Below are 25,179 nucleotides of genomic sequence, written 5' to 3' on the forward strand. Positions count from 1 at the left end.
TAATAATAATAATAATGATTAATAACTGTAACAATAATAATAATAATAATAATAATAATAATAATAATAATAATAATAATAATAATGATTAATAATTGTAACAATACTAATACTAATAATTATAATAATAATAATGGAAATATAGTAATAATAATAATATTGATCTTGATGATAACACTTAAATAGTAATAACAATGATAGGAAATAACAACGGTAAAAAAATCATAATGATAAATCACTCAATATAAGATTTAGGAGCGTTATAAAAGGATATCAATGCCCTACCACGTGCACGTAGCCCCTCAGTGTATACCGCCCTTGGAGGAAGAGTACAAGGAGAGGGCATGACGTCACAGAAGTGAAGCCTTGGCTTTGCTCCGCCCCATCCCTCAATTCCACCGTTCTCACACATTCCCGGTCCCGGTTCCGATCGTCCCCGATGACTCCCGATAAGCCGGTCGCCGGTCGACCGGCTGTAAAGCCCCTATTATAAGATCGGGGATTGTCGGCGGCAGACCGCCGGTCTACCGCCGGTCGACCCTGAGGACCGTAGACACAGCCGACCACCGCCGGTCAACTTACATTGCCCGGCTGGCCGGACGCGCGACACCCACACACCTCAACATTTTGCCTTTATGCCGGCATGCTCTGCCCAAAGTATATATATATATATATATATATATATATATATATATATATATATATATATATATATATATATATATATATATATATATATATATATATATATATATATATATATATATATATATATATATATATATATATATATATATATATATATATATATATATATATATATATATATATATATATATATATACCAAGTCAAGTCATACGCAGCTTTGTGGGAGGAGACACGGCAGAGGCGTGGCTTATGCGTGACGTTACTTAGAGCCAAACTAGAGAATGCAGAAACAGGGATTTAGAGAAAACGAATAAAGGCGGACTATTTAAATCAGTAACTTCAACATGCCCCCTTTCACACCCCACACCGTCGTTTGTAGGCATTGAAATTACAGTCACGCATAGCACAATAAATAAGGCATATTTTTTCGGCAGTGGCTTGCCTGAACGCGCGGTGAAAGAAGGCGAGAATGCACATCCAAAGTGCACACAGGGGCGCAACTTTAGTCACCCATGAACTGGCGGGTATTTGACTTCAAGTGACGTCATTCCGCTGCTCCGCCCCAAACCGCCCCCTGCGCGTACTGGTCGCAGTTTTGATGGCAGAGTGACTTGACTTGACTTTGGCTCTGCCTTTGGTTGCGCCCACAGAGGCGGGGATGGCAGCATAACGTCTCATCGGTAAGACAAAATGATATTTGTGGTGAAACATAATATAGGAGGCGAGAAAACTGAGCTTGAAAAAAAGCAACACAAAAGAATGCGAATGATTCCTTGGTGGAAATTTCAAGGAAGTCTTCTGTAATTCATCTCCCATGGCTTTTACACACAAACAGATCACATTATTAGAATGTAGAGGTCTTTGGGTACTATCAGAAGTACAATGAACACAGTTATTTTGCAAAACATGTAAAATAAAAGTGTAAACCTGGGCAAGTTACCGTGTCGAGTCAACCCACGGGCACTCATTAGCCTGACAACGTTAATTATCATTCGTTCATTCTTATTCTTTCATTCTCATTCACTCTCATTCTTATTCTCTAATTCTCATTACCTATCTCTCATTCTCATTCTCTTTCTCGTTTCTCATTCTAATTCTTTCTCATTCTCATTCTCATTACCTCTCTCATTATAATCATTCCCCTCCTTTTCAATCACTCGATTCTCATTCTCTCATTCTCATTCTCCTTTTCTCTCATTCTTTCTCATTCTTATTCCCTCTCTCATTCTCATTCTCACTCATTCTCTCATTCTCATTCTCCCTCATTCTTATTCTCACATTCTCATTCGATCTCTCATTCTCAGTCTTATTATCATTATCATTCTCCCTCATTTTCATTCTCTCTCTCTCTCTCTCTCTCTCTCTCTCTCTCTCTCTCTTACAGGAGTTATCTTCTATTATTTATTCCACTTTGTAAGTTTTTTTTTTTTCATCTCTGGTGATCAAGCCATCCCCACCACTTCACAACCATTTCTCTCCCTAAAAATATGTAACCAACCCCTCTCAGTAATTGGTCCGTGACCTGTATGTTGCATTTTCTCCATTTACTGTTTAATATACCTCTAACAATGACATGCATGATTGACGGTTGGTTGACGTCGAGTCAAATATAGACTATTATTTGCGTATCGAAGTTTTTCTCATTCCTGCCCCAATACTTCCTTCTGTTTTCTCATAGCGAGTTTTGATCACATCTGAGACGCTCTACATAGAACGCTGTACATCCTTCTACATTAAAAGTAAGGCCATGATCAATGTATAATGAATATTATACAGAGGAAGTGTGAGGGATCAAGGCGGGTGTGGAACATCTTTTCTCAGCTTCTACGGAATAAAGATAAGGAAATGCTGGTGTTTCTTCAATGAAAACCTGTACATACATCCTTAGTGCATATACTGCAGCAGTTGAATAACTAAAAACATGATATGTGGAAGAAATAAGGCAGACAAGTTTATTTACTCCGACGATCTGGGAGCGAGAAAGCCAAGGTGTGAGTGGAATTGCTGGCTCAAGGCCACCGGCTAAGCTCCGCTCACCCCTACACCCCATGGTTCACCTCACAGTGAAGAGCGGCCCGCCGAGGACCACTCCATGTATTATTCCTCCAAGATACCGCCAGCCATAAACTATTGTCACCCACACCACCACCGGCTTGATCGCGACCCAAATGAGGGTCGGGAGTGTTTCTGAGGGTCGCCGTAATTTTATCAAACTATAACGGCCGATTTTTTTTTATCACACTTACGTCAAATATAGATATTTCAGTGACGTAGTTGAATTACTTAGTAGGACAGCATGAAGATTCTCCTAAACACATACTACCTAAAGTAACGTTGTAATAAAGCACCCATACACATACGTACATACGGCACGTCATACGAGTAGGTAAAGATTCGTATTAGGTCCGTGCCAGTATCTCATAATCTACTTTATGAAACATCACTATCTCTTCATATATCTTTTCTACAAACCTTCAACAGTCATGGAAACGCTTTGAAAATCCAATTCAAGGACTTTTTTTTACTCCTGAAAATATGGGATAATGTTTACGTAAGCGCGTCGCCTCCTCTGCTGGCCGCGGCGACGCTGCAGCCGCCGCAGCCGTAAAATAGCTCGCAGAGGGCCTAGGGTCGGGGAGCATATTTAAACTACTCCAACCGAACTTTACGACCTACTAACGGGGGGGCTGCGCCCCCCTCGACCCCCCCTTCTAACCAGGGGGGAGTACGCCCCCCCCTGGACCCCCCCCTCATGTATATGTGACTTATTTCAGCGAGGAGGTACTTCTCGCAACATCGGCTGCAGCGTCGCCGCGGCCAGCACCAGAGGAGGCGACGCGCTTTCGTAAACATTATCCCTTATTTTCAAGAGTAAAAAAAAAGTCCTTGAATTGGATTTTCAAAGTGTTTCCATGACTGTTGAAGGTTTGTAGAAAATATATATGAAGAGATACTGATGTTTCACAAGGTAGGTAATGAGATACTGGCACGGACCTAAAACGAATCTTAACCGCATTCATGTATAATACTCGTCCGCCGAGCAGACAATGAGCAGGCGGAGGATATAATTATGAATATCTGAAAGTATAATATAAAACTAATTGGAAATAAATACTGCATGTTCACAGATTTTGTGTCGCCAGACTAGATCAAGACTGTGTTTAGGGTCGCAACCAAAAAAGTTTGGGAACCCCTGGGCTAGAGAATGCGTCCTCCGCCAAGCGCTGCCCGAGTCGCGGTGGTTGTGCCGTGACGAGACACTGACCCACAGGATTGTCGTTAAAGGTGTGAGCTGACACGTTGAACAGTTAAGATAATGATAAGCTTTCTGTATTTGCTGGTCATTCTGGGTCACGTGTTCCTCCTACTACACCTTATAATGGGTTGGATATCAGAAGTTACAGTAGAAAGGACGTAACCGGTACGGAATTCATTATAGTTATTGATCCGTTTTGTTGTTGGAGTTGGTCATGAAAAGAACAATATTTTTTGCTACAAGCCAGCACTTAAAGACAGATGGCAACGAATGTTTACATCCAAACACTCGTTTCAAGCACGTGACGGTAAAATCAACGAGAGGGAGGGAAAAGATTGCTCCCTCCCTGCACGGGGGAGCACGGGCCGTTGACAAAGGCAGGGTGCCGACAGACCGACTCTATCGGCGATCGAAATCTAGCCGACCAAGTCGGTCTGTCGACGAGGACTGGCGTGTCTCTAAATCAACGAGAGCAGAGTCAAAGTCTATATATACCAAGTCAAGTCACTCTGCCTTCAAAACTACGACCAGCACGCGCAGGGGGCGGTTTGGGGCGGAGCAGCGGGATGACGTCACTTGAAGCCAGTTCACGGGTGACTAAAGTTGCGGCCGTGTGTGCACTTTGGATGTGCAATCTCGCTTTCTTTCACCGCGCATTCAGGCAAGCCACTGACGAAAAAAATATGCTATTTTTATTGTGCTATGCGTGACTGTAATTCCAATGCCTACAAACGGCGGTGTGGGGTGTGAGAGGGGTCATGTTGAAGTGATTGATTTATATTAGTCCGCCTTTCTTCGTTTTCCCTAAGTTCCTGTTTCTACATTCTCTAATTTGGCTCCAATCAACGTCACGCATAAGCCACGCCTCTGCCGTGTCTCCTCCCACAAAGATGCGTATGACTTGACTTGATATATACAATAGACTTTGAGCAGACTCAGCAAAGTGACGTGACGTCTGCTTGTGTGATAGAGAACGAGTCAGTAGTGTGTTATGGCAAGAGAGTGTATAGGATGAGCGGAGCAATAATGAACAGGTAGGAAGGAAGCATAATTATGGATGAAACGGGAAGGAAATGGACTGGAAATAATAATTATCACCCACGTACTCATTTCTCAACTCGGCCAGTTGTGTCTGTAGTGGTGGTTTGTCGCAGCACAGGTGAGCACTGCTGTTCGAAACTGTACTTGTATTCAAAGTTTTCTCCGTGACCAAAATTTATTACAAATATTGCCTTCGCGACCCACTTCAAGACTTCTCGACGGCACTGAGGTAAGTTCCGCCACCTCGTATTTAGTCATTTATTTGTGAAGAAGTGGCGACTCATTGAGTAGTCTATCGTTACCTAGTGCTGGGGCGCGGCCATTACTTCGAGAAGCCATGTTCTAACTGTCTAACACCTGGCTCTTCAGAGTTCGGGTTCGGGCACTGCGTTGAGAGTTACAACTATTTTAGTTTCAACTTTCTTACATTTGTGTAATTAACTACCAGACGGCGGGAGATACACAGCTCTTTGTTCACAAGTAAGATCACAAGTAATTAACGAATCCTCTCTTTGGCCTGTAGACTGGAGGACGAGAAACGCGAGACATTGCTGCAACAAAGGGACACTCTGTCGAGGAGCCATGAGTGCGAGCTGCTGCGAGCCGAGCGGGAGCGTGAGGAGAACCACCGGCGGGCGCTACAGGAGGCCCGCCACGCACAGGAGAGGTTGAAGGCGGAGATACGGAGGGAGGCGACCAGGTGAGAGAAAGACGGATATATAACCTTCTTACATTGTGTTAAAGTCCACACATGTGTGAGTGTCCCTTTAACCTCGCTCCTTCCCTACGTCATGCAGATCCGAGCCCTCTGCTGCGTCTTGCTGTCGCTGCACGGACCGTGACCTGGATCGCCTGAACCGAGAGCTCTCCACGCTGCGGGAACACAAGAAGAGACTGGAGGAGGCTGTACAGGTAAGACTGTGTGTGTGTGTGTGTCATTATTTTCCCCTCTGCGTGTCATGTCAGGTTTCCTATGCACAAGCCAGTTTGTGGATTGGTCACGGAGTTAATTTTCTCATAAGCTTACTTTTAATCGGGCTATTTTTGTTCGTGGCTTTCAGGGCTTGAAGGAAGAAAAAAAAATAATGCACGTTTCGTATAACAAAGCGTGAGTGAGCTTGTGTGTGTGTGTGTGTGTGTGTGTGTGTGTGTGTGTGTGTGTGTGTAATTCACTACTGTCTGATCACGAGCTGGACTCGTCATCACCAACAAGTACCTTCCCGAATAGAGAAAGGCTCATTATAGTCAATCTCTGGGCACTGCTGGGACCCACACACCACACACACCCCATCCCCCTTGCTGAAGGGGGGTCACTAAAGCCCCGTTCACACTGTGCCGACTCTGGGTCACGACAACCCAGCGATTTTTGCATTTGACAAGTCGGCTCCCACGCTCCAAGAATGGGGGAATGGGGGGAGGTTCTTTTTTTGGGTCTTGGTGTCGGCTAGTATGATTGCCGACTGTCTGGGACATTCGGCCAACTAGTTGCCAGCATGTCTGCGACATGCATGCAACTAGTCTCAAGACGAGTCTCAACGGTCATTTTTTGAAATGGCGCCATGTTTACGACAACAACGAATCTGCCGGCAGATTAGCAGACAGTCGCAGACAGTCTTGCAGAGTGTCTCAACTGGTTGGCCGACAGTTGCCAAGGAGTTGGCCGACTGTGGCGACAGGAAACGGTAAAAAATTGAAAAATGGCCCCGACAGTCGTCACGACTGTCTCAAGACAAGCCAAGACTGTTGACGACAGTGTCGGCGACTGTCCCCGACCTCCCTCATATCTCAACCGGAAATGACGGTTGGTCCAGACCCTTGCCCCGTTCACACTGTGCCGACTCTGGGCCACGACAACCCAGCGACTTTTGCATTTAACAAGTCTGCTCCCACGCTCCAAGAATGGGGGGAAATTTTTTTGGCGTCTTGGTGTCGGCTAGCATGAGTGCCGACTGTCTGAGACATTCGGCCAACTAGTTGCCAGCATGTCGCAGACGTGCTGGCAACTAGTCTGAAAACGAGCCATGTCTACGACAACCACGAATCTGCCGACCGATTGGCCGACAGTCACAGACGGTATTGACGACAGTCTTGCAGATTGTCTGTCAACTGGTTGGCCGACAGTTGCCAAGGAGTTGGCCGACGGTCTTCCCGACCGTCTTCGCGACTGTCTTTGCAACAGCCTTGCCGACTGTCGCCGAATTCTACCCAAAATTTTAAAGGGATATTTTGGCAGTAGACATCTTAATAGCAGTCTTCATGGGGCCTGGGGTAATAGGCTATGATGGGCCGAGACTCCGCTGTGTCTACTTCTAGGGTTTCCACCCGTTCCTTAGAATACGGAATCGCTCTGTATTCGAATGAAATGTAGTGTTCCGTTTTGAACCAATGCGGAACGCCATTTGTTTCGTATTTTGTTATCTGAATGGTCAAGCAGATAAAATTCAGTATCTTAAAATTGCAGTGAGTGCATTTTTCGGTTAACAATAAAACCAGTCCGTAAAATTTGTCAAGGTTCGTCCGAAAAAACGTGTAAAATACGCGACGTAACGTCCCTCCACCCTCCCTCTTGCCTCCACCAGCAGCGGGCAGGGGCTGACACTCATGGCATGCTAGAGAAATTTTATGATTGCCACCCGTTCCTTTAAATATGGATCCATTCCGTATTGGAGAGTGAGATGTTGCATTCCACATTTTTCTGACCTCAGGGTGGCAGCCCTACTTGTGTCATGCAACCTAAGAGAGAGGCAGCAGGAGTGCGTGCGTGCTGTGCGGCTCCCAAATTTCTGCCAGTGAAACTTAACCATGCCCAGAAATTGTTGTGCTTGTGATTGCAAAATGAAAATATAAATTTCCTGATGGCGGCATTTTTTTTAGCCAATATTTCTGAGCCGACAGTCGTCACGAACGTCCTTCATTAGGCGAAGACTGTTGTCACGACAGTCTCTCATTATTCTTAATTAAGTAGTCGGCACCGACGACTGTGCCGACAGGAAATGGTAAAAAATTGAAAAATGGCCCCGACAGTCGTCACGACTGTCTCAAGATAAGCCAAGACTGTTGACAACTGTTCCCGACCTCCCTCAGACCTCAACCGGAAATGTCGGCTGGTCCAGACCCCTGGCCACTCTTGTCGTGAAAGTTTAGCATGGAATACTTTTTCGCTCTAACCCTCACGACCCCACCTCCCCTCCCGACGTCCGCTCAACATTCGGCGACCGTTTCTAGACCTCTTTTAAGACATGTCCGACCCTTTCACATCAACATCCAATACCTCGTGTACCCTAGAGTCGTGGGTAATCGTTGCCCAGAGTCAGCACAGTGGGAACGGGGCTTAACCACTCCTTGTGAGCTTAAAATTCTCGCCCCGCGGCCTGGCAGGGCACACAAACCTTTAACCACTAAGCTGTCGGAGCGGTGTGTGTGTGTGTGTGTGTGTGTGTCAGCATGGTAGAGAGGAGCTATAAAGGGAGGAGGAGCGGCACTGAGGATGTTTGAGGCATTATGGTCTAATCGTGTATGTTCTGAAGGCTGAATGCATGGTGAAGGGCAAGGTCAGTGGGATGTATTGGGGGGGGGGGGGGGTGTTGTCGTGGTGCGCTGAAGCAAGGTGTGCAAGGTAGCTGATCTTAATGCATCGTTTAAAGCAATGTCACTGGGATGCATGAGGATGGAGGATGTGGAATGCATTGAAGGAAGATATGAAAGGAAGTTGAAGGAAAACGCTTATACTGAGGATGTGGTGTGAGGCAGAAGAGCATACGTGTGTGGCGTTATGGCGATGGATGGGATGGGAGAAGGTAAGGAGTTATTCATATGCTCGCTAAAACGTACATGGGTGGCCGTAAGGATGAGAGAGGATTATACATTTTACACGGTGCTGAGGAGTGTATTTGTAAGTATTGTGCAGTTGCCATGGCATTAAGGGAAGAGATGTAGTTACTGAGTGTCTGGGAAAATATTTAGGCGACTCTTTAGGCGGGGATACGGTATGAGATGCAGTTGTCATTCTTTGTGTATGGGCTTAGGAGACGGTATAGTTGCTGAGAGTATCGGAATGCAAATATTTTTTAGTTCTAAGGAAGCCTGCTGGGTCAGTATGGTCGTGGTGGTGGAGGGAGTGGGTAGTAGTGATGGTGTGACTCATTCCTCGAGCATGTGAAGTGACACGGGTATGATCTCAACGTTGCCTCCACCCACTCTATCTTCACCCATTCCTCTCCTCTCCGTCACACACCCACACACCCACCTCCTCCCCACACCCACATCCAACTCCATACTGCACTGAGCTCCCAGACCCAGCTGATGTCACGCCCGATCCTGCTGCTGCCTCTTCTTTGCCGTCAATTTGTGTTCGTGAACTGTACAAAGTATGATTGACTGAACGACTGACAGACTGGCTGAATGGATCTGGCGAACTCTGCACTGACCTAATTATAAGGAGAATCAATTTCATGGTTTCTTTGAGTTATATTTTTAATCCTCTGTATTTGCTCCACCTCCTGCTCCTCCTCCTCCTCCTCTTTATATTCTTTCTTGTACTTGTCCTTCCTCTTCTCCTCTTCTTTCTATTGTCCTTGAGTGGAATGAGGAAGTGGGCGTACCATGTGGGTGACTGGGACGACAGAGACAGGCTAAGACGTAAGTAAGCTAGACAAAACGAGTGAGGGGAGACATGAAGCGGCGTGGAGACTGTGAGGGGAAAGGCCGGAGGGGGAGCCATGACGGATTTCAAGTTTTGAGGTGGTGGCGGGTAAGGAGGTTGCGGCGGGCGAAGGCGGTCGGCTCTTGGTGGTGGGGTGGAGTTGGAGCGTAGGCAGTGCATGACGGTTGGTGATGTGGTGGTGTTGGTGTTGGTAATGGTGCAGAGGGGGTGAGTCATGGGATCAAGTGTCTCGCAGTCTGGAGGTTACGGATACGGATACGCTCATGACTCTCTCTCTCTCTCTCTCTCTCTCTCTATCAAACACAGACACACATGATGGTGGTTTGATGTGTGTGTGTGTGTGTGTGTGTGAGAGAGAGAGAGAGAGAGAGAGAGAGAGAGAGAGAGAGAGAGAGAGAGAGAGAGAGAGAGAGAGATTTGTGATACGTACCAGGTACTGCAGTGATGACGTTTAGAAGGGTGATGGAAAAGGAAGGATTTGTCAAGTTGGAGTTGCTGAGGAGTGGCAGAAGGAATTATGAGGGATATAGCGTTCGGAGGGAGTGATGATTGTGATTGTTAAGAAATGGATAATGATGATCGACGGAGAAGTTATGATATAGGAGGAAGATAGTTATTTGGCAGTGGAGGAGAACAGCGGGGATGGATAAGATAGAGACAATGATAGTTGTGTAAAGGAGAGAATGGTGTTGGTGTTGGTAGTAATGGTGATAATGATGATAATAATAAATAATAACAATAATAATAATAACGAAAAGCACCACCGCTATCACCACCATAACAACAACAACAACAGCACAGGAACAACCATTCATTCACCACCACCACCACCACTTCCTTACTAAAACAACAAAAGCACTACTTGAAAACTGGACCAACTGTCACTTCATTCCGTCCTTCCCTTCCCTCCTTACCACCACCTCCACCATCACCAAAACTCCTCACTCATTCTTCACCAAGGAATCATTAACGCCATCATAACCACCCACTCCATACAGTAATAAACGAGTTATTTTTATGTATAGGAAAGCTTATAATGGAGAACTGTTCCTCCTAGATATGTATTACAGTGATTGCTATGATGGCGGTGGTTGTGGTGGTGGTGTGAGGTAAGGAGGCGGGAGGAGAGCCATGCTGGTTGATGACGTCATGGAGCATTTGGCGGGAACGAAGAGAGAGAGAGAGAGAGAGAGAGAGAGAGAGAGAGAGAGAGAGAGAGAGAGAGAGAGAGAGATTAAATGAGGGATATTGAAAAGGATAAAGGGAGATATGGGATAAAATATTTTGAGGGATGAGAGGAAGGCAGAGAAAAGGAAGGAAAGGAAGAATATTAACAAGGAAGGGACAAATCAGGGAATGAAAGGCAGAATAAGGAGAAAGGGATGGAGGGAAGATAGGGAGGAAAACATTATCCTACGAGGGATGAAATGTGGGACGGAATGGGGTTTGAGATGAAAAATAAGAGGGGAAAGAGAAGCAAATGATGAGAATTAAGAATAGAAGGGGAAAGGTGTAGGTGACAAATTAACAAGCGGGTGTGTGAGGGATGAACAGAGGGGAAGATAATCGTCCTGAAGGAGTAGGGGTGAGAAGTAGAGCATAAGGAAGACGGAAGAAGAAAGGGAAGAAAGGAAGAGAACTGAGCTATGGAGAGAAGGGTAAAAAATAGAAACATCAGAGAAATAAAGCATGAAAATACTGATGAGAGAGAGAGAGAGAGAGAGAGAGAGAGAGAGAGAGAGAGAGAGTTGTATAGTAAGGGTAAGAAGCCTGAAACTAGCGAAAAAAAAAATCTGGTAATGGTTACGTGGTGGTGGCTGTGGTGGTGGAAGTTAGGGTGGTAGTGGTGGTGTATATCACTCAACATCAGCTCTCCCTCCTTCCCTTCCTCTTTTCTTTTCTCCCTCATTCGTTTACGCTTCTATTTTAGCTCTTTCCTCTCTTCCATCACTCTCCCCTTCCTCCTGTAACTTTTCATTTATTTTTTATGTTTATTATTTCTTGCTTGCTTCCTGCTTACTCCAATTACTTATTCTTACATTCTGGTCTAAAATGAAGTAACCTACAATTATTTCATTTCGTTCTTCGTAATGTTTCATCTTTTTATCTATTCTCTACTGTCTTGCTTTCGTGCATATGCTCTCTCTCTCTCTCTCTCTCTCTCTCTCTCTCTCTCTCTCTCTCTCTCTCTCTCTCTCAGTCTTTACACGCATTATTACGTACGTTTCTTATTCGTCTATTTCCCAGCTGCTTATCTACCCTTCCTCCTTCTCCTACTTGCCTTCCCTCTCCATATCTATGCTCCCTCGACCTCTCCCTGACTCCCTCTTTCGCCCCTGCTTCCCTTCTTTCTCTTCTACCTTTCTTTTCCTTATTTGTTTGCTCTCTCTCCCCCTTCCTTCTCTCCTCGCTCCCTTACCTTTCCCTGTCTACTTTCAACCTAAACATCAACACACTTCGGCCCCGAGTAAACATTTCTCTCTCTGAATGCGTGAGTGTGTGCGTTTGTATGTGACTATGTGCGGCCTAGACCACCCACTCGTATACACACACACACACACACACACACACACACACACACACACACACACAAAGGTCCCCCACACTCACGAACACACCTTATCACCTCCCTGTTTTGTCTATTATCGACGACACCCATCCATCACCATAAAGAGATCACTTTTTCCTCTCTCTCTCTCTCTCTCTCTCTCTCTCTCTCTCTCTCTCTCTCTCTCTGTCTGTCTTCGTATGGGCGCCATGTAGTAAATATATCCGACATTAATGGACTTTGCAAGATTAAATAAAGGCATAGTAAGAAAAAATCAGGTAATTGTACTTTTTTTTTTTAACTTGATCATACACTTTTGTTACCAACTTTTGCCTCTGATGGATTTTTGTGGTTGATTCTATCAGATTTAATGACAATGCCTCCTCTTTTATTTATTTTTAACATACATTGCTGACTTGTCCATTTATTCCAAATATGTCGTTTATCTTTGTGGATTGCGTGGAAGTAAATAATTGTCCGTATTTCGCGCACACACACACACACACACACACACACACGTTTAGGGCACATGAGGGAAGCAAGAAAACGTGGTGGTGTTGATACTGGTGATGGTGGTGGCAGTGGTAGTGGTGGTGGTGATGGTGGTGGCAGTGGTGGTGGTAGTGATGGTGGTGGCAGTGGTGGTGGTGGTGATGGTGGTGGCAGTGGTGGTGGTGGTGATGGTGGTGGCAGTGGTGGTGCCAAGAAGACGGGGTAAATTTAGTTTCACGGGAGGGGCGCCGCTCCCTCATGCTCTCTCTCTCTCTCTCTCTCTCTCTCTCTCTCTCTCTCTCTCTCATGAGGCATCACCATAATTCACCATCATCATCATCATCAGTCAGTATCATATCCATCACTATAATCATCAATAAAGATGATGTGTACTGCCATGTGGGTTGAGGCTCCTAAATGTTATGAGAGAGAGAGAGAGAGAGAGAGAGAGAGAGAGAGAGAGGGAGGGAGCAGGTGGAGGTCACTTTATATACCATGCCCTGTCTACTCTCCATTCCTCCCTGTCCCTCCTGCATACTTTCCTCGTCTTTTTCTTCTCTCCTCCCTCATTCTCCCTTCCTTTTCTCCCGTTCTAGCATTCATCCACCCTTTTCTTCCCTCATGTATTCTCCCTTTTTCACACTCCCTCTCTCCCCTTCCTCTTCTCTTTCCTACCCAGTCTTTCCCTCCCTCATGCTCATCTTTCGTCTTTCTTCCTCCCTTCGATCCTTCCTTCCTCCCTGCTTTCCCCCTACCCGCGTCTGGCAGTGACAAGTGACGTAGATGGGAGGAAGGGAGAGAGGGAGGGAGGGGGTGAGCAAGGGAGGAAGGGACTACTCTATCTATGGCGAACAGGTGAGGGTGTTTTAAGTCACCTGTGCCAAAGGGGGAAGGAAGGAGGAAAGGGAGAGGGAAAAGAAGAAGGGAAGGGAAGGAAAGTGGGGAACAAGGTGCGAAGGAATCAGAGAAGTAAATATAACGAATAAAACAAATGAATGTAGAAAGGAAGGAAGGAAGGAAGAAAGGAAAGGAGGGAAGTAAGATACGAAGACATAAAAATAAGTGAATGAACTAAGCAAATCGATGGAAGCAAGGGTGGAAGGAAGGAAAGAAGGAAGAAATTTAACGTTGAAGGGAAGAAGTATGAATAGAAGGAAAAACAGATGGGAAGAATGGGAGGATGTTAGGGATGAAGGAAGGAAACAAGAATATGATAAACGAAGGGAAGCGAGAAAGTGGAGGAATATAAATAAGGAAGCGAGCAAGGAAAAAGAGCAGGGATGAATATGAATAAACTAATACACGATTTTTTTAAGAGTAAACGGATAGATAGATAATAAACGAAGGAAGTGAGGAAGATGTACGAAAGCCGAGAAGAAAATGACAGTAGAGTGCGACGATGAGAGAGAGAGAGAGAGAGAGAGAGAGAGAGAGAGAGAGAGAGAGAGAGAGAGAGAGAGAGAGAGAGAGAGAATTACAGTAACAAGACTAAACAAACTCTTCACTCTGTTTATTTAGACTCTTGCAACCTCTTCCTGCAGACCTCACCTGCATATCACGGCCTTCAGAGAGAGAGAGAGAGAGAGAGAGAGAGAGAGAGAGAGAGAGAGAGAGAGAGAGAGAGAGAGAATAAAAAAAAATTCACACCCTGTTTTAATTGTATTTCCCGGTCAACAAAAAAATATCACCTCTCTCTCTCTCTCTCTCTCTCTCTCTCTCTCTCTCTCTCTCTCTCTCTCCATGTTTTCCCTCTTTCCTCGCCACAAAGAGGAACACATAAGGTCAGGAATTTTTCACGTATGGGAGTGTGGTCTTACGGAGGCCACTGGTATGTGTTAAACGTATGGAGGAGGAGAAGAAGAAGACGAAGAAGAAGAAGAAGAAGAAGAAGAAGAAGGAGGAAGAGGAGGAGGCAGAGGGTGAAGAAGAAAATGAGGAGGAGCCGGAGGAGGAATAACAGATGGAGAAGGAGGAGGAGGGTGTGATGTTGATGGATTTTAGAAAAGGGTGGAAGTGAATGTCTCGACTCTTGACTAATAGAGAGACACAGGAAGGCAAGTACTCCGAGGGAAGGCCACTCACATTTATTTCTCTTACATCATTCTGCTCGTGAACTTGTATGAATATTTCGTCTTAATTTGATAGGATGGTAAAAAAAAAAAAGATGGATGTGGTGGGGAGTGGAGGAGGAGAGAGAGAGAGAGAGAGAGAGAGAGAGAGAGAGAGAGAGAGTGAGAGAGAGAGAGAGAGAGAGAGAGAGAGAGAGAGAGAGATGATTCAAGGTGTGGTTGTTGGTATTTTTGTAGGTGGTGGTGGTGATGGTAGTGGTCGTGGTGGTGGTGGTAGTGGAGATGATACACTTATGATTTTCTCAAGTGTGATAAATTCAATCTCTATGTCCTTGGGCGTCCTTAAAGTGCGTAGGTAAGGACACACACACACACACACACACACACACACACACACACGTGACCCTCTGTTTGGCTGTAATCCTAGTTTGTTATGACGTAAACGTGTTGTGATGGTGGGGTGGGCTGAGAGAGAGAGAGAGAGAGAGAGAGAGAGAGAGAGAGAGAGAGAGAGAGAGAGAGAGAGTAAAATAATGGTGTGCAGTGTGAAGGAGACATATGAGAAGAGGGGAGTTAAGGCGAGGCGGACTTAGAGGTGTCTTGAGGGGAGTAAGGAACGTGAGGGGAACTAAAATAAGGGGAATGAGGAGGAGGAGGAGGAGGCTTGAGGGAACGAGGAACGAGGAATGGCGCAAGGAGTGAAGATGAACGTGGCAAAACAAGGGTGGGGGAGATGTAGGAATGTGAAAGGAAAGAAAAGAAGCAAAAAGAATGAAAAGTATTAAATAGATGAGGGGGCGACGGTGGTTGCGAGGGTGTAAGTGTAGGTGAGTGTAAGAGGAAAAGGAGAATGTGAAGGTAAAAAAGAGCAAAAATAAAATAAAATGGAGTATTAAATAGATGAGGGGACGGGGATAGGTGTGAGGTGGTGTAGTGTATGGGTCGTATTTTAAAACACTTCGTCGCCCAAGTTCACATATTTGACATGGCTTTCATAGGAGCTGTAGGCCTTTCCAGGGGTAGTTTTATGACCCTGGTGGCAGTTTGACCCTTCTTCTGTGCCATGAACCTTAAAAAACACTCATGAAAACCAGATTGATCCCCTCTTTGACCTTTAGAAATAGTTGATGTGAGAAGCGATGGTGTCTTAAAATACGGCCCTATGTTGTGAAGGTATAAAAGGAAGAGAAGAATGAAAAAAACAAAAACAAACTGGGTAACAGAAAAGGTGTGTGAGGGACGACTTAAAATGGGGATGAGAGGAATGAGGGAATGATGCAGCATGAGGGAAGGAAAATGTGAGGAAAGACAGCGAGAGAATGTGGCATGAAAGGATAGGAATACCAGGAAGAGTTCACGTCAGGGAAAGGAGTCAAAGGAAGTAAGGTGGATGAGGTGATGAATGACGGAGTGAAGCGATGAGAAAAAAAAGAAATGAATGGAGTGAAGGAAAACGCCATGACGAAAAACACACACACACACACACACACACACACACACACACACACACACGAAACATTAATACACCTCTACACTCGCTCTTTTTATGGGTAACTTTATTGAAGGTGATTGGGCAACAGAAACCGCCACCTCTTTCTAGTTTTCTATTGGACCATCGATTATGACGTCACTAAGAGCTGCCTTTAGTCGACCACTTACGGCTCCCTCAATAGAGAAGTACAGCCTTGACCTCCAAATACCAGAATTATTGATGTTCATTTTATATTCGATGCACCGTACTAATTTTTTTTGTCTCGTCATCTTCTTTTTTGCCCCTTCCGAAAATATCATCAGAATCGTCTCTTCATATTAGGAAAACTGTATATTATTTTGTACGTGTTCCCTGGTTATAAATATTGAATGCTAAAAGATGCGAAGTTACATGGCTGCTGAATATGGTAGCTGTTTATTTTTTGTTTGTTTGTTGTGTATCGGTATTTGTTTATTGTACATAGCTACTATTTTTTCGCCTTCCTCTCTTGTCTCGTCTTTTTTTTGTTCCTTTATGTTTATACGACTTAGTCCACTCGTGTGTGTGTGTGTGTGTGTGTGTGTGTGTGTGAACCGCCCTCCCTCAAATCTATGTAAATTAATACCGTATCAGTTTTATGGTTAGCGAGAGGCGAGCAGACGTATAATCACCGACTCAGGGTTAGCAACCGATACCACCGCCTCCACCTCCAACACCACGACCTCCACCACCACGGCCTTCATCTGATCCACCACCTTCTTCTCAACCATCACCATCTCCATCTCCCTCACAACCACCACGACCGCCACCACTAACGCCTCTCTGAATATCGTATAGCAACGTTTACAGTTGTAATTCTGAATGTTTTGGTGTTATGCTAAAAAACAAACTATCATCACCTTTATCTCCACCTGAACACCATCACCACCACCATCACCACCACCATCACCACCACCTCCATCAACACCACCACCACCACCACCTCCATCAACACCACCACCATCATAATCATAAAAATCAACAGCAGTAACACCGATAACAACACTTCCATCACCTGCACTTACCACCATTGACACCATGAAGAAGAAGAAGAAGAACAACAACAACAACTACAACAACAACAACAACAACTAAACAACAACAACGATGACAAAAACCACAGTATTCTTAAGTTGTCGTTTTTCCCTCTGTCAATCAATCAATCAGTCGATCAGTCAGTGTACTTTTTTGTCTGTCTGTTTATCTCTCCCACTCACTGCGTGCCTCGTTTTAGTACCATCTACCACACACACACACACACACACACACACACACACACCTGGGTTCCCGTAGCAGTATTTTTATCGTCTCTGTCAGGGTGGAGGTCGTCACAGGTGTAGGAGGGGCGTGGGAGGAGGTGTAGGCGGGGCAAGGAAGGAAGGAAGGAAGGGAGGAAGGAAGAAGACGACGAAGTGGAGTGGAGGGCAGCTGGTGGGAGGTGGCGTGCGATGTGTGATGTGTGGTGACGGGTGATATGACGAGGGTGGTGGTGTGTCTGGTGTGTGATGAATGTGTGGTGTATGTATGGTATGGTGTACGGCAAGAGGAGCATGTGAAAGAAGTGACCAGTGGGGTGTGTGACGGAAGGAATGTCGTGTTTGTTCTTTGTTTATCGCGTGTAGGAGGATATTTATTTATACTGGGATGGGGTCCTTTTTTTTTTTTTTTTTTTTTTTTTTACAGCAGAGGAGAGAGAAGAGAAGAGAAGGGCGTAAAAAAATAATGAAAAAAAAGCCCGCTACTTACTGCTCCTGAATATGGAAGCGTTTTGTTTGTTTGTTTGTTGGTGTGCTTGGTGGTGTCTTGAGCTGGTGGTGTGTGTGTGTGTGTGTGTGTGTGTGTGTGTGTGAAAATATACAGAAGATTGAAAAAAAAAAATAGAGGTGACTGAGGAGAATGAATGCAGGAAGTGCGTGGTTGTGAGATTGTGGAACGAGAGAGAGAGAGAGAGAGAGAGAGAGAATGTCATGGCATACTTCCTCGCAAACAAGATATAACTGAACCGATACAAATACACACACACACACACACACACACCGATCTTGGTTATGTATATATTTTTCTGAGTCGCTTATGCAGATGCAATTTTTGGTAGCTAATTTTATCAGAATGCAAGATAAAACAAGAAGTCTTATATCCACCACCACCACCTCTCTCTCTCTCTCTCTCTCTCTCTCTCTCTCTCTCTCTCTCATGTGGGTGTCCTCCTGCAGAAGGTGTGTTTAGGGAAGTGATAGAGGAATCAGAGCAGGTGCTGGAAGGGGGGGAGGGGGGGCGTGACGGGGAAGTGAAGGGGGCAGTGACGGGGAAAAGAAGGGAGGGGGGTGCAGGGGGGGTATTGAACCTGCAGGGGAGGGAAAGTGGAGGAGGGATAGATAACGGTTGAAAGGGGGAGAGAGGGGGCTTGAAGGGGGTTGTAAGTAGGGGTTGAGAGGGAGAAGGGATAAGAAGGGGTTGGAGCGGGGAGAGAAGGGGGTTAGGGGATCAGTAATGGTTGAAAGGGAGGGGATAAGTAAGGTTTGAAGGGGTGGGTGGGAAGCAGGGGGTGAGGGGAGTAAAAATAGCCTAGTGGTAGAGGTGGTCCGGGGTGTTCCTATTGGCTACTTCCTGCTCCTTCTCCCCTCCTTAATTCCTCCCCTCCTCTCCCCTCTTTGCTCTCCCCCTCTCCTCTCTTCTCCCTTCCTAAACACGTACCGTTATTCAATCTTCTTTCATGCTATACCTATTTCCTTGCAATCTTTTCTACGCTGGTTCCATTTATTTCCTGTTTCCTTATTTATTCTTCCTCTTCCTGAAACCGTTAACACCTTTCACTTTTTTTCACCTTACCTCTTGTCTTCCATTTTCCTGATTGTCACCTATTTCTTACTTTTCGGCATTTGCCACTCACTTCTCCCATCACGTCTTTTCCGTTTCTCTTTTTTCATCAACTCCCTTGCTGTCACCCTTTCTCCTGATCTTCCCCCTCCCATTTCCTCTTTACCTTCTCCGCTTCTTATCACCATCTTTTCCTTTCATTTCCCCTTCTCTACTCAGTCACTTTTCTCCCCTCCTTGTTATTCTCTCCTTGGTATTTCTTATTAACACACGAGATGGAGGAGGAGGAGGAACATGAACATTATGCGATTTCTCCTTTTGATAAACGTAACGTGTGTGTGTGTGTGTGTGTGTGTGTGTTGGCACGCGGAGAACGGTGTGCAGCAGTAGCCAGTGAGAGGAACGAAATCTAGCTCAGAGAAGGAAGGAATGTAGGAAGTGACAAGGGAAGAGAAGGGAGAAGCAACCAAGGAAATGATGAAGAAACGACCCATGCATAAACAATAGGCGGACGGCATGAAGATAAACTTGAACGAAAAGGAGGAAAAGTGAATCAAAGGAAAGAAAGTAGGGAACCAAGGAAAGGAGGAAGTAAGAGAGGTAGAGAACGGTGAGGAAAGGAAGGAGGGAACGCGTATTACGGAGTGCATGCAGAGGGAAGACGAAAAAATAACTGTGATGACTTGTAATGGTTTCCGGAGGTTGGGTGCCTTGCTCGGTCACACACACACACACACACACACACACACACAAAGTCGTGGTGTTGTGTAGGTGGAGGTTTTTACTAGCGTTCCTGACATTATGCTGTGTGTGTGTGTGTGTTGAATTATTTTGGTCGAAAGTTTTGCATCCGCAAGTTTTCGTTATTCGTACATGAGTTTTGTTACGCATCAAGTTTTATTAACTACCGTTTTTATATTGATCTAGAAAGGAATATCAATTTCTCTCTCTCTCTCTCTCTCTCTCTCTCTCTCTCTCTCTCTCTCTCTCTCTCTCTCTCTCTCTCTCTCTCTCTCTCTCTCTCATTTACACTGAGGTCATCGGAGGCACGTGCTTCTACCCCTTTGATCTTTCCTCATTCCCTTCTCCCCTCCATCCCACATCCCGGGCACTTCCTGACGTGAGGGTATCCGTAACATGCGTGAGCGAGTGGGTGAATGAGCAAGCAATGCATAATGAGTAAGCAAAGGAGCAATCTTTAGTAAGTGAATTAGTGAGAAATGGAATAATATGTTGCTTGGGAGAGTAAATGGAAAAGTGAGTTAGTTGGGTTGAAGGTGAGAATGAGGTAAGCTTCTGGTTTCCCTCCCGTGATGTGCATCAGATAGTATGTGTTTGCATAATTGCCAGCCAGCCTCCCTCCCCGCACCCCACTCCGGATGAATGGGCAGGTATTCCCAACCGGCTGTAGCTTGGCTGGGTTTGGCTGTCGAGTGTGGTAAGGGTGGCTGGGTTAGCATACTCAGATCATGTCTGGTTCGACAGGATTACACCTCCCTTTCTGGCTAGCTGGTGTGGAAGGGTTTACAGGGGTGGCTCATATGAGTACACATACACCTCATGGACGATGTTGGCAGGGTTACATTTCCCAATGAAATTTGTTTTTGTGTCATGGTGGGCCGGGTGGTTCGTCCACTCGTCATGGCTGGGTTAGCTGGTTTACACTTTCTGCTCTATTTTGAATGGTGGGGGTAACAGGGAGTGGTAGGAGTAGCTCATAGACACCTCATGGCTGGGCTGGCTGGCAAACATCTATACATCTCGTCCTTTACGCGTACATGACGATGAATAGTTAGTTTACACGCTTCGGTTGTCTGGGGTATCAGGGGTTGCGAGGCTGGTATACATACACCACATGTTAGGTTGGCAGACTTACATTTCCCCACGTTTGACTTATAGTGTGGATGGGATGGCACGTAAAGTTGGGGCCATACGGTATAACTTCGCGTGACCTCGATGCTCATCTCCGTCGCATTGGCCCTAGAGCCTGTGGTGGGTGATGACTCATTACCTCGGGATATAGGGCTCGTGTGTCATCCGTGTTCCTACAGTTTACCTTCGCCAGGTTTCCCCGGGTACCTATTTGTCGACCAGCCCGCAAGGGAGGATGAACAGCATGACGGGTTAGCAGGCGTAAGTGTCTCATGTTGTGTGTTTAGGGTGACAGGGTGGTTGTATTATGATTGCCAGAATGTTGACTGACAGGTTCATGTTGGAGCCCTGCAGCAGTAATAGGGCGGTGGAAGGACTTCGTTCATATAGGCATCGAGGCGGGGTTGGCAGCGTTGGCGTTGGCGCATTCACACCTCATGAACGAGGTTGGCAGAGCTTTGCGTCTCAAGCTGGGCGGAATGTTTAGTGATGAAACAGCTCTTTTCCGGGTGGTCACTATGAGACTTCATGCGTCACGGGCGTCTGAGGATGCTGCGTCGCTGTTTATCATATTGGGGATTAATGTTACATTTATATCTTCTTTCTACTCTTTAGTGCCACTCATTATTAGTAAGGGGCGGCTGCTTAGGCTTCAGTTAAAAAAGGAGGGAAAAAATAGTATGTCAAGTGCTATGTGTTTTCTTTTTTTCTTTTTTTTCTAAATCAACATTTTCTTCATAACTAGAGGTGGTGGTGAGCTTATGTAACTACCTGCTTGTGGTGCATAATAATATCTGCCCAGACCCGGGATCGAACCGGGGACCTTTAGATCTTCAGTCTAACGCTCTCCCAACTGAGCTATCTAGGCTTGTAACAAAGTGGTAAATGATAAGAAATAGATGAAGCTGTTGGTCAACGAGACTCTCTCTCTCTCTCTCTCTCTCTCTCTCTCTCTCTCTCTCTCTCTCTCTCTCTTTGTTTATTTACTTATTTGTATTTACCTATTTGTAGTCTAATGGGCCCGAGCTAAGCTCTAATAGTCCCGTCTCCATATCTACATTTATCCAGCCTTTCCTTCATTTGTTGGACACTGTGTGTGTGTGTGTGTGTGTGTCCCTTTATCTATCCATTTATATATCTAACTCCACCTCTCCGCACTCATTCGCTAACACGGCAATAGGTGATACCAGGGTTGCCAGGTGTGTGAGTGGTGGTGGTGGTGGTGGTGGTGTAATGAGCCATATCAATGTTGCTAAGCGTCTGACGTGTGGCGGCGCTTCACGTCTCCCACAACATTGTCTGAATCCCGAGGTTGCGGGGCCGTGGGACTCGTTCCCGAGCAGTGGCAGCGTGAGAGGCTGCCGCGGGCCCTTCTGGCGTGTCGGTGTCTGATGGGAATGCCGTGAGCTGCCGGAAGGGGCGTCCTCTCCCAGCTGTAGGAAGGGAGAAGACAGTGGTGGAGGGGAGGGCGAAGAGTGTTGGGGGTGGAGGGGCCGGTTTTAAAGATCGTAAAAATGTGGAGGAGTGATTGATTGACAGGAAAACAGTGGTGGAAGGGAGACAGAAGGGCAGGCGTAATGACAGAGGGGCGAGTGAAGGAAGGAAAGGCGAGTGGATAGGTGATTAAAGTACATTAGATGGCTAGTGGAAGAGCAATGGGGAGGAAGAAGGCAAACGGCATGATTGAGTGGTGGGAATACAATGGTGGAAGGGTAAGAAGTGATGTATTGGTGGACATAGCGGTAGAGAGGTGGAAGGGCAACGAGAAGGGTGGTGATAAGGGGGGTAGTGGAGTAACGATGGGAATGTAATGGTGGAGGGGTTTGTGAAGAGGCAGGGGTTGAGTTATAATATTGGAAGAGTTGGATAAAAAAGACGATGGGGAAGAGAAGGAAGCAGTATCGAACTCAAACTGACACGTTCTTTACTTTCTTACCTGCTGATTTCGGATAATGAACGTTAAGAGCCCTCGTGACATGGGCCAGATTTAGGAGGGAAGGAAAACTCAGACTACGGAACTTGAACATCAGTAAAGTAAAATAAACAGAGCTTCGTTTGTGTACACTTTATCAATTATCAAGTGTCCATTAGTGGTTGTGGGGTTGAAGAAGCGATTATAAAGAAGCGGAGAGAAAAGAGGCACCACGAAAAGGGGATCGAGTTGAGAGAAATAGGAAAAGGGATAGAAAAACAGGTGTGTATACGAGGCAGCTAAACATTAGAAAAAGGGGATATAAGGAAAATAAACTCAGAATGATCGGAGGCGAAGAAAATAACGACAGGACAAGAAGAGAGAAGAAAAGTGGAGGAGAAGATATGAGGCGTTAAATGGAAGAAGAGGGAACAGGGAACTGAAACGGAAAGTGAAGGAGAGAGCGAAGGGGAAGAAAACTGAATGAAAGGCAGATAAATGAAGAAAGCCAGAAAGAGGGATGAGGAAGAAACAGAGAAGGAGAGGAAAAGAGAAGAACAGAAGGAATGATGGCATGGAAAGTAGTACAAGAGGAGAAATGAAAGGGAGATAGATGAAGGAAACCGGAAGAGGGAGAGGGACGAGGAAGAGGAGGAGGAAGACTCAGGAAAGGGATGACTGTCGGGGAATTACCTCACCACCGAGAAAACTTGTATACGTACTCGAGACATGACGGAAGGTTCAGGAAGGAAGGTATATTTAGTATGTCCTAGAAATTCTTGGCGGCGCACACCTTGCTGCCTTCATTGAGATCACAACTATTAGTTCAGACGTCACTGGTGCGAAACTTTATTTATTTGTTTCTTATTAATATTCTGTTTGATCATCGTTTTCAGTGGTCTTCTTGCGAGGATAAACAGTTGGCCCTGCACACCTTCCTACCTTAACCTGTTGCTTCAGACTGTACTAACACGCTTCTTTTTTCTTCTTATTATTATTACAATCATCATCATCATCATCATCATCTTATAATCCACGCTTTCAATGGTAATAGAGTAGATGAAAAACACGGGAGCTGAATTATAAAAAAACAAAACAAAATTCTGTCCATCACTGTGGAAATACACATGTAACGGGTGGGTTCTTTTCTCACTATTCTTTCGTTGCCCAGACCGCAGAATTGGAGTTGGTGGTGTGGAATTGGTGGTGGTGATTGTGAATTGTTGTGGGATTTATGAGTTACACCTGACGAGTGTGAAGGGCTCTCTGGGCCTCTCCTCACCTTCCCTTCCTGCTTCGCCTCCCCCCCCCTGCGGCATTTTTTCCCCGCGGTCAGGTGTCTTGCAGGTGAACTGATGATAACGCAGGAGGGTTGCAGGGGAGGGGGGTAGAGGTGATGGGGGGGACATGAAGACGAGTGGAGGAAGGTGGGGCAAACTAGTTGGGGGTGAGAGGTGGGAAGGGGCCGAGTGGTGACAGGGGAAGGGAAGTAGAAAGTTTTTTGAGACAGTTGGAGGGACAGCGGGAGGAAGAAGTGTGTGGTGAGAGGGGGAGAGGTGTAGATATATATATATATATATATATATATATATATATATATATATATATATATATATATATATATATATATATATATATATATATATATATATATATATATATATATATATATATATATATATATATATATATATATATATATATTTTTTTTTCTCTGTTCACACCGAGTAGGCGGGAAAAGATAACTAAAAGCACTGCATGCTCTCCATTCACGGACGAAAGTAAAGAAGTTAAATGTTAAATGAAGATTTTTAGTTAATAAAAGAATAAATAGATTCAAGAAAATTATACATAAAAAACATGTAACGAGCAGTAAGCATCACACACACACACACACACACACACACACACACACACACACACACACACATATATATATATATATATATATATATATATATATATATATATATATATATATATATATAAAAAATGTAAGTGAATAAATTAAACGGGAAACGGAATTACTCTTTATTTATAAAGGATGGCAACTGAAAAAAGGAAGAAAAAAATGGGGCTGCACCTCCCATCTTCCAATTAATAAAAAGGTCATATTATTGAAGAAATAAAAAAAAGATAACCCTTGCTGCGCCATGATCTGTCTTAACTTTATACCATCGATGTCGTAAGAAATGGCTGACGAAGTAAAAGAAGGAAAAAAAAAAAGTCTGTGATATATCGTAACTAACCTTCTACCATCGACATCATAAGAAATAGCAAACGAAATAAGATAAGGAAAAAAGTGCGTTGTGTCGTGATTTTGTACTTTCGAAATCATATATATAACAGA

The 25,179-nt window shown here is 45.0% G+C and overlaps 1 protein-coding gene, 1 long non-coding RNA gene and 1 other non-coding gene across 3 annotated transcripts in view; 2 read left to right on the plus strand and 1 right to left on the minus strand.

The window, feature by feature from the left end:
- The window catches only part of LOC126982219 (nucleolar protein dao-5-like), a 140,970-nt gene that overhangs the window by 10,640 nt on the left and 105,151 nt on the right, over positions 1-25,179 (plus strand). The window contains exons 4-5 of the mRNA XM_050834126.1: positions 5,470-5,646; positions 5,744-5,858. Of these exons, the coding sequence (XP_050690083.1) occupies positions 5,470-5,646; positions 5,744-5,858 (292 nt within the window). The remainder of the gene's footprint in view (positions 1-5,469; positions 5,647-5,743; positions 5,859-25,179) is intronic.
- On the plus strand, positions 1,013-2,498 carry LOC127008656 (uncharacterized). The gene is made up of 2 exons (XR_007761227.1): positions 1,013-1,329; positions 2,328-2,498. It is a non-coding gene; the product is annotated as an uncharacterized LOC127008656 (long non-coding RNA).
- Positions 21,713-21,785, minus strand: Trnaf-gaa (transfer RNA phenylalanine (anticodon GAA)). The gene has a single exon. It is a non-coding gene; the product is annotated as a tRNA-Phe (tRNA).

The sequence above is a fragment of the Eriocheir sinensis genome, chromosome 4 (assembly GCF_024679095.1).
Source record: "Eriocheir sinensis breed Jianghai 21 chromosome 4, ASM2467909v1, whole genome shotgun sequence".
Taxonomy (NCBI): Eukaryota; Metazoa; Arthropoda; class Malacostraca; order Decapoda; family Varunidae; genus Eriocheir; species Eriocheir sinensis.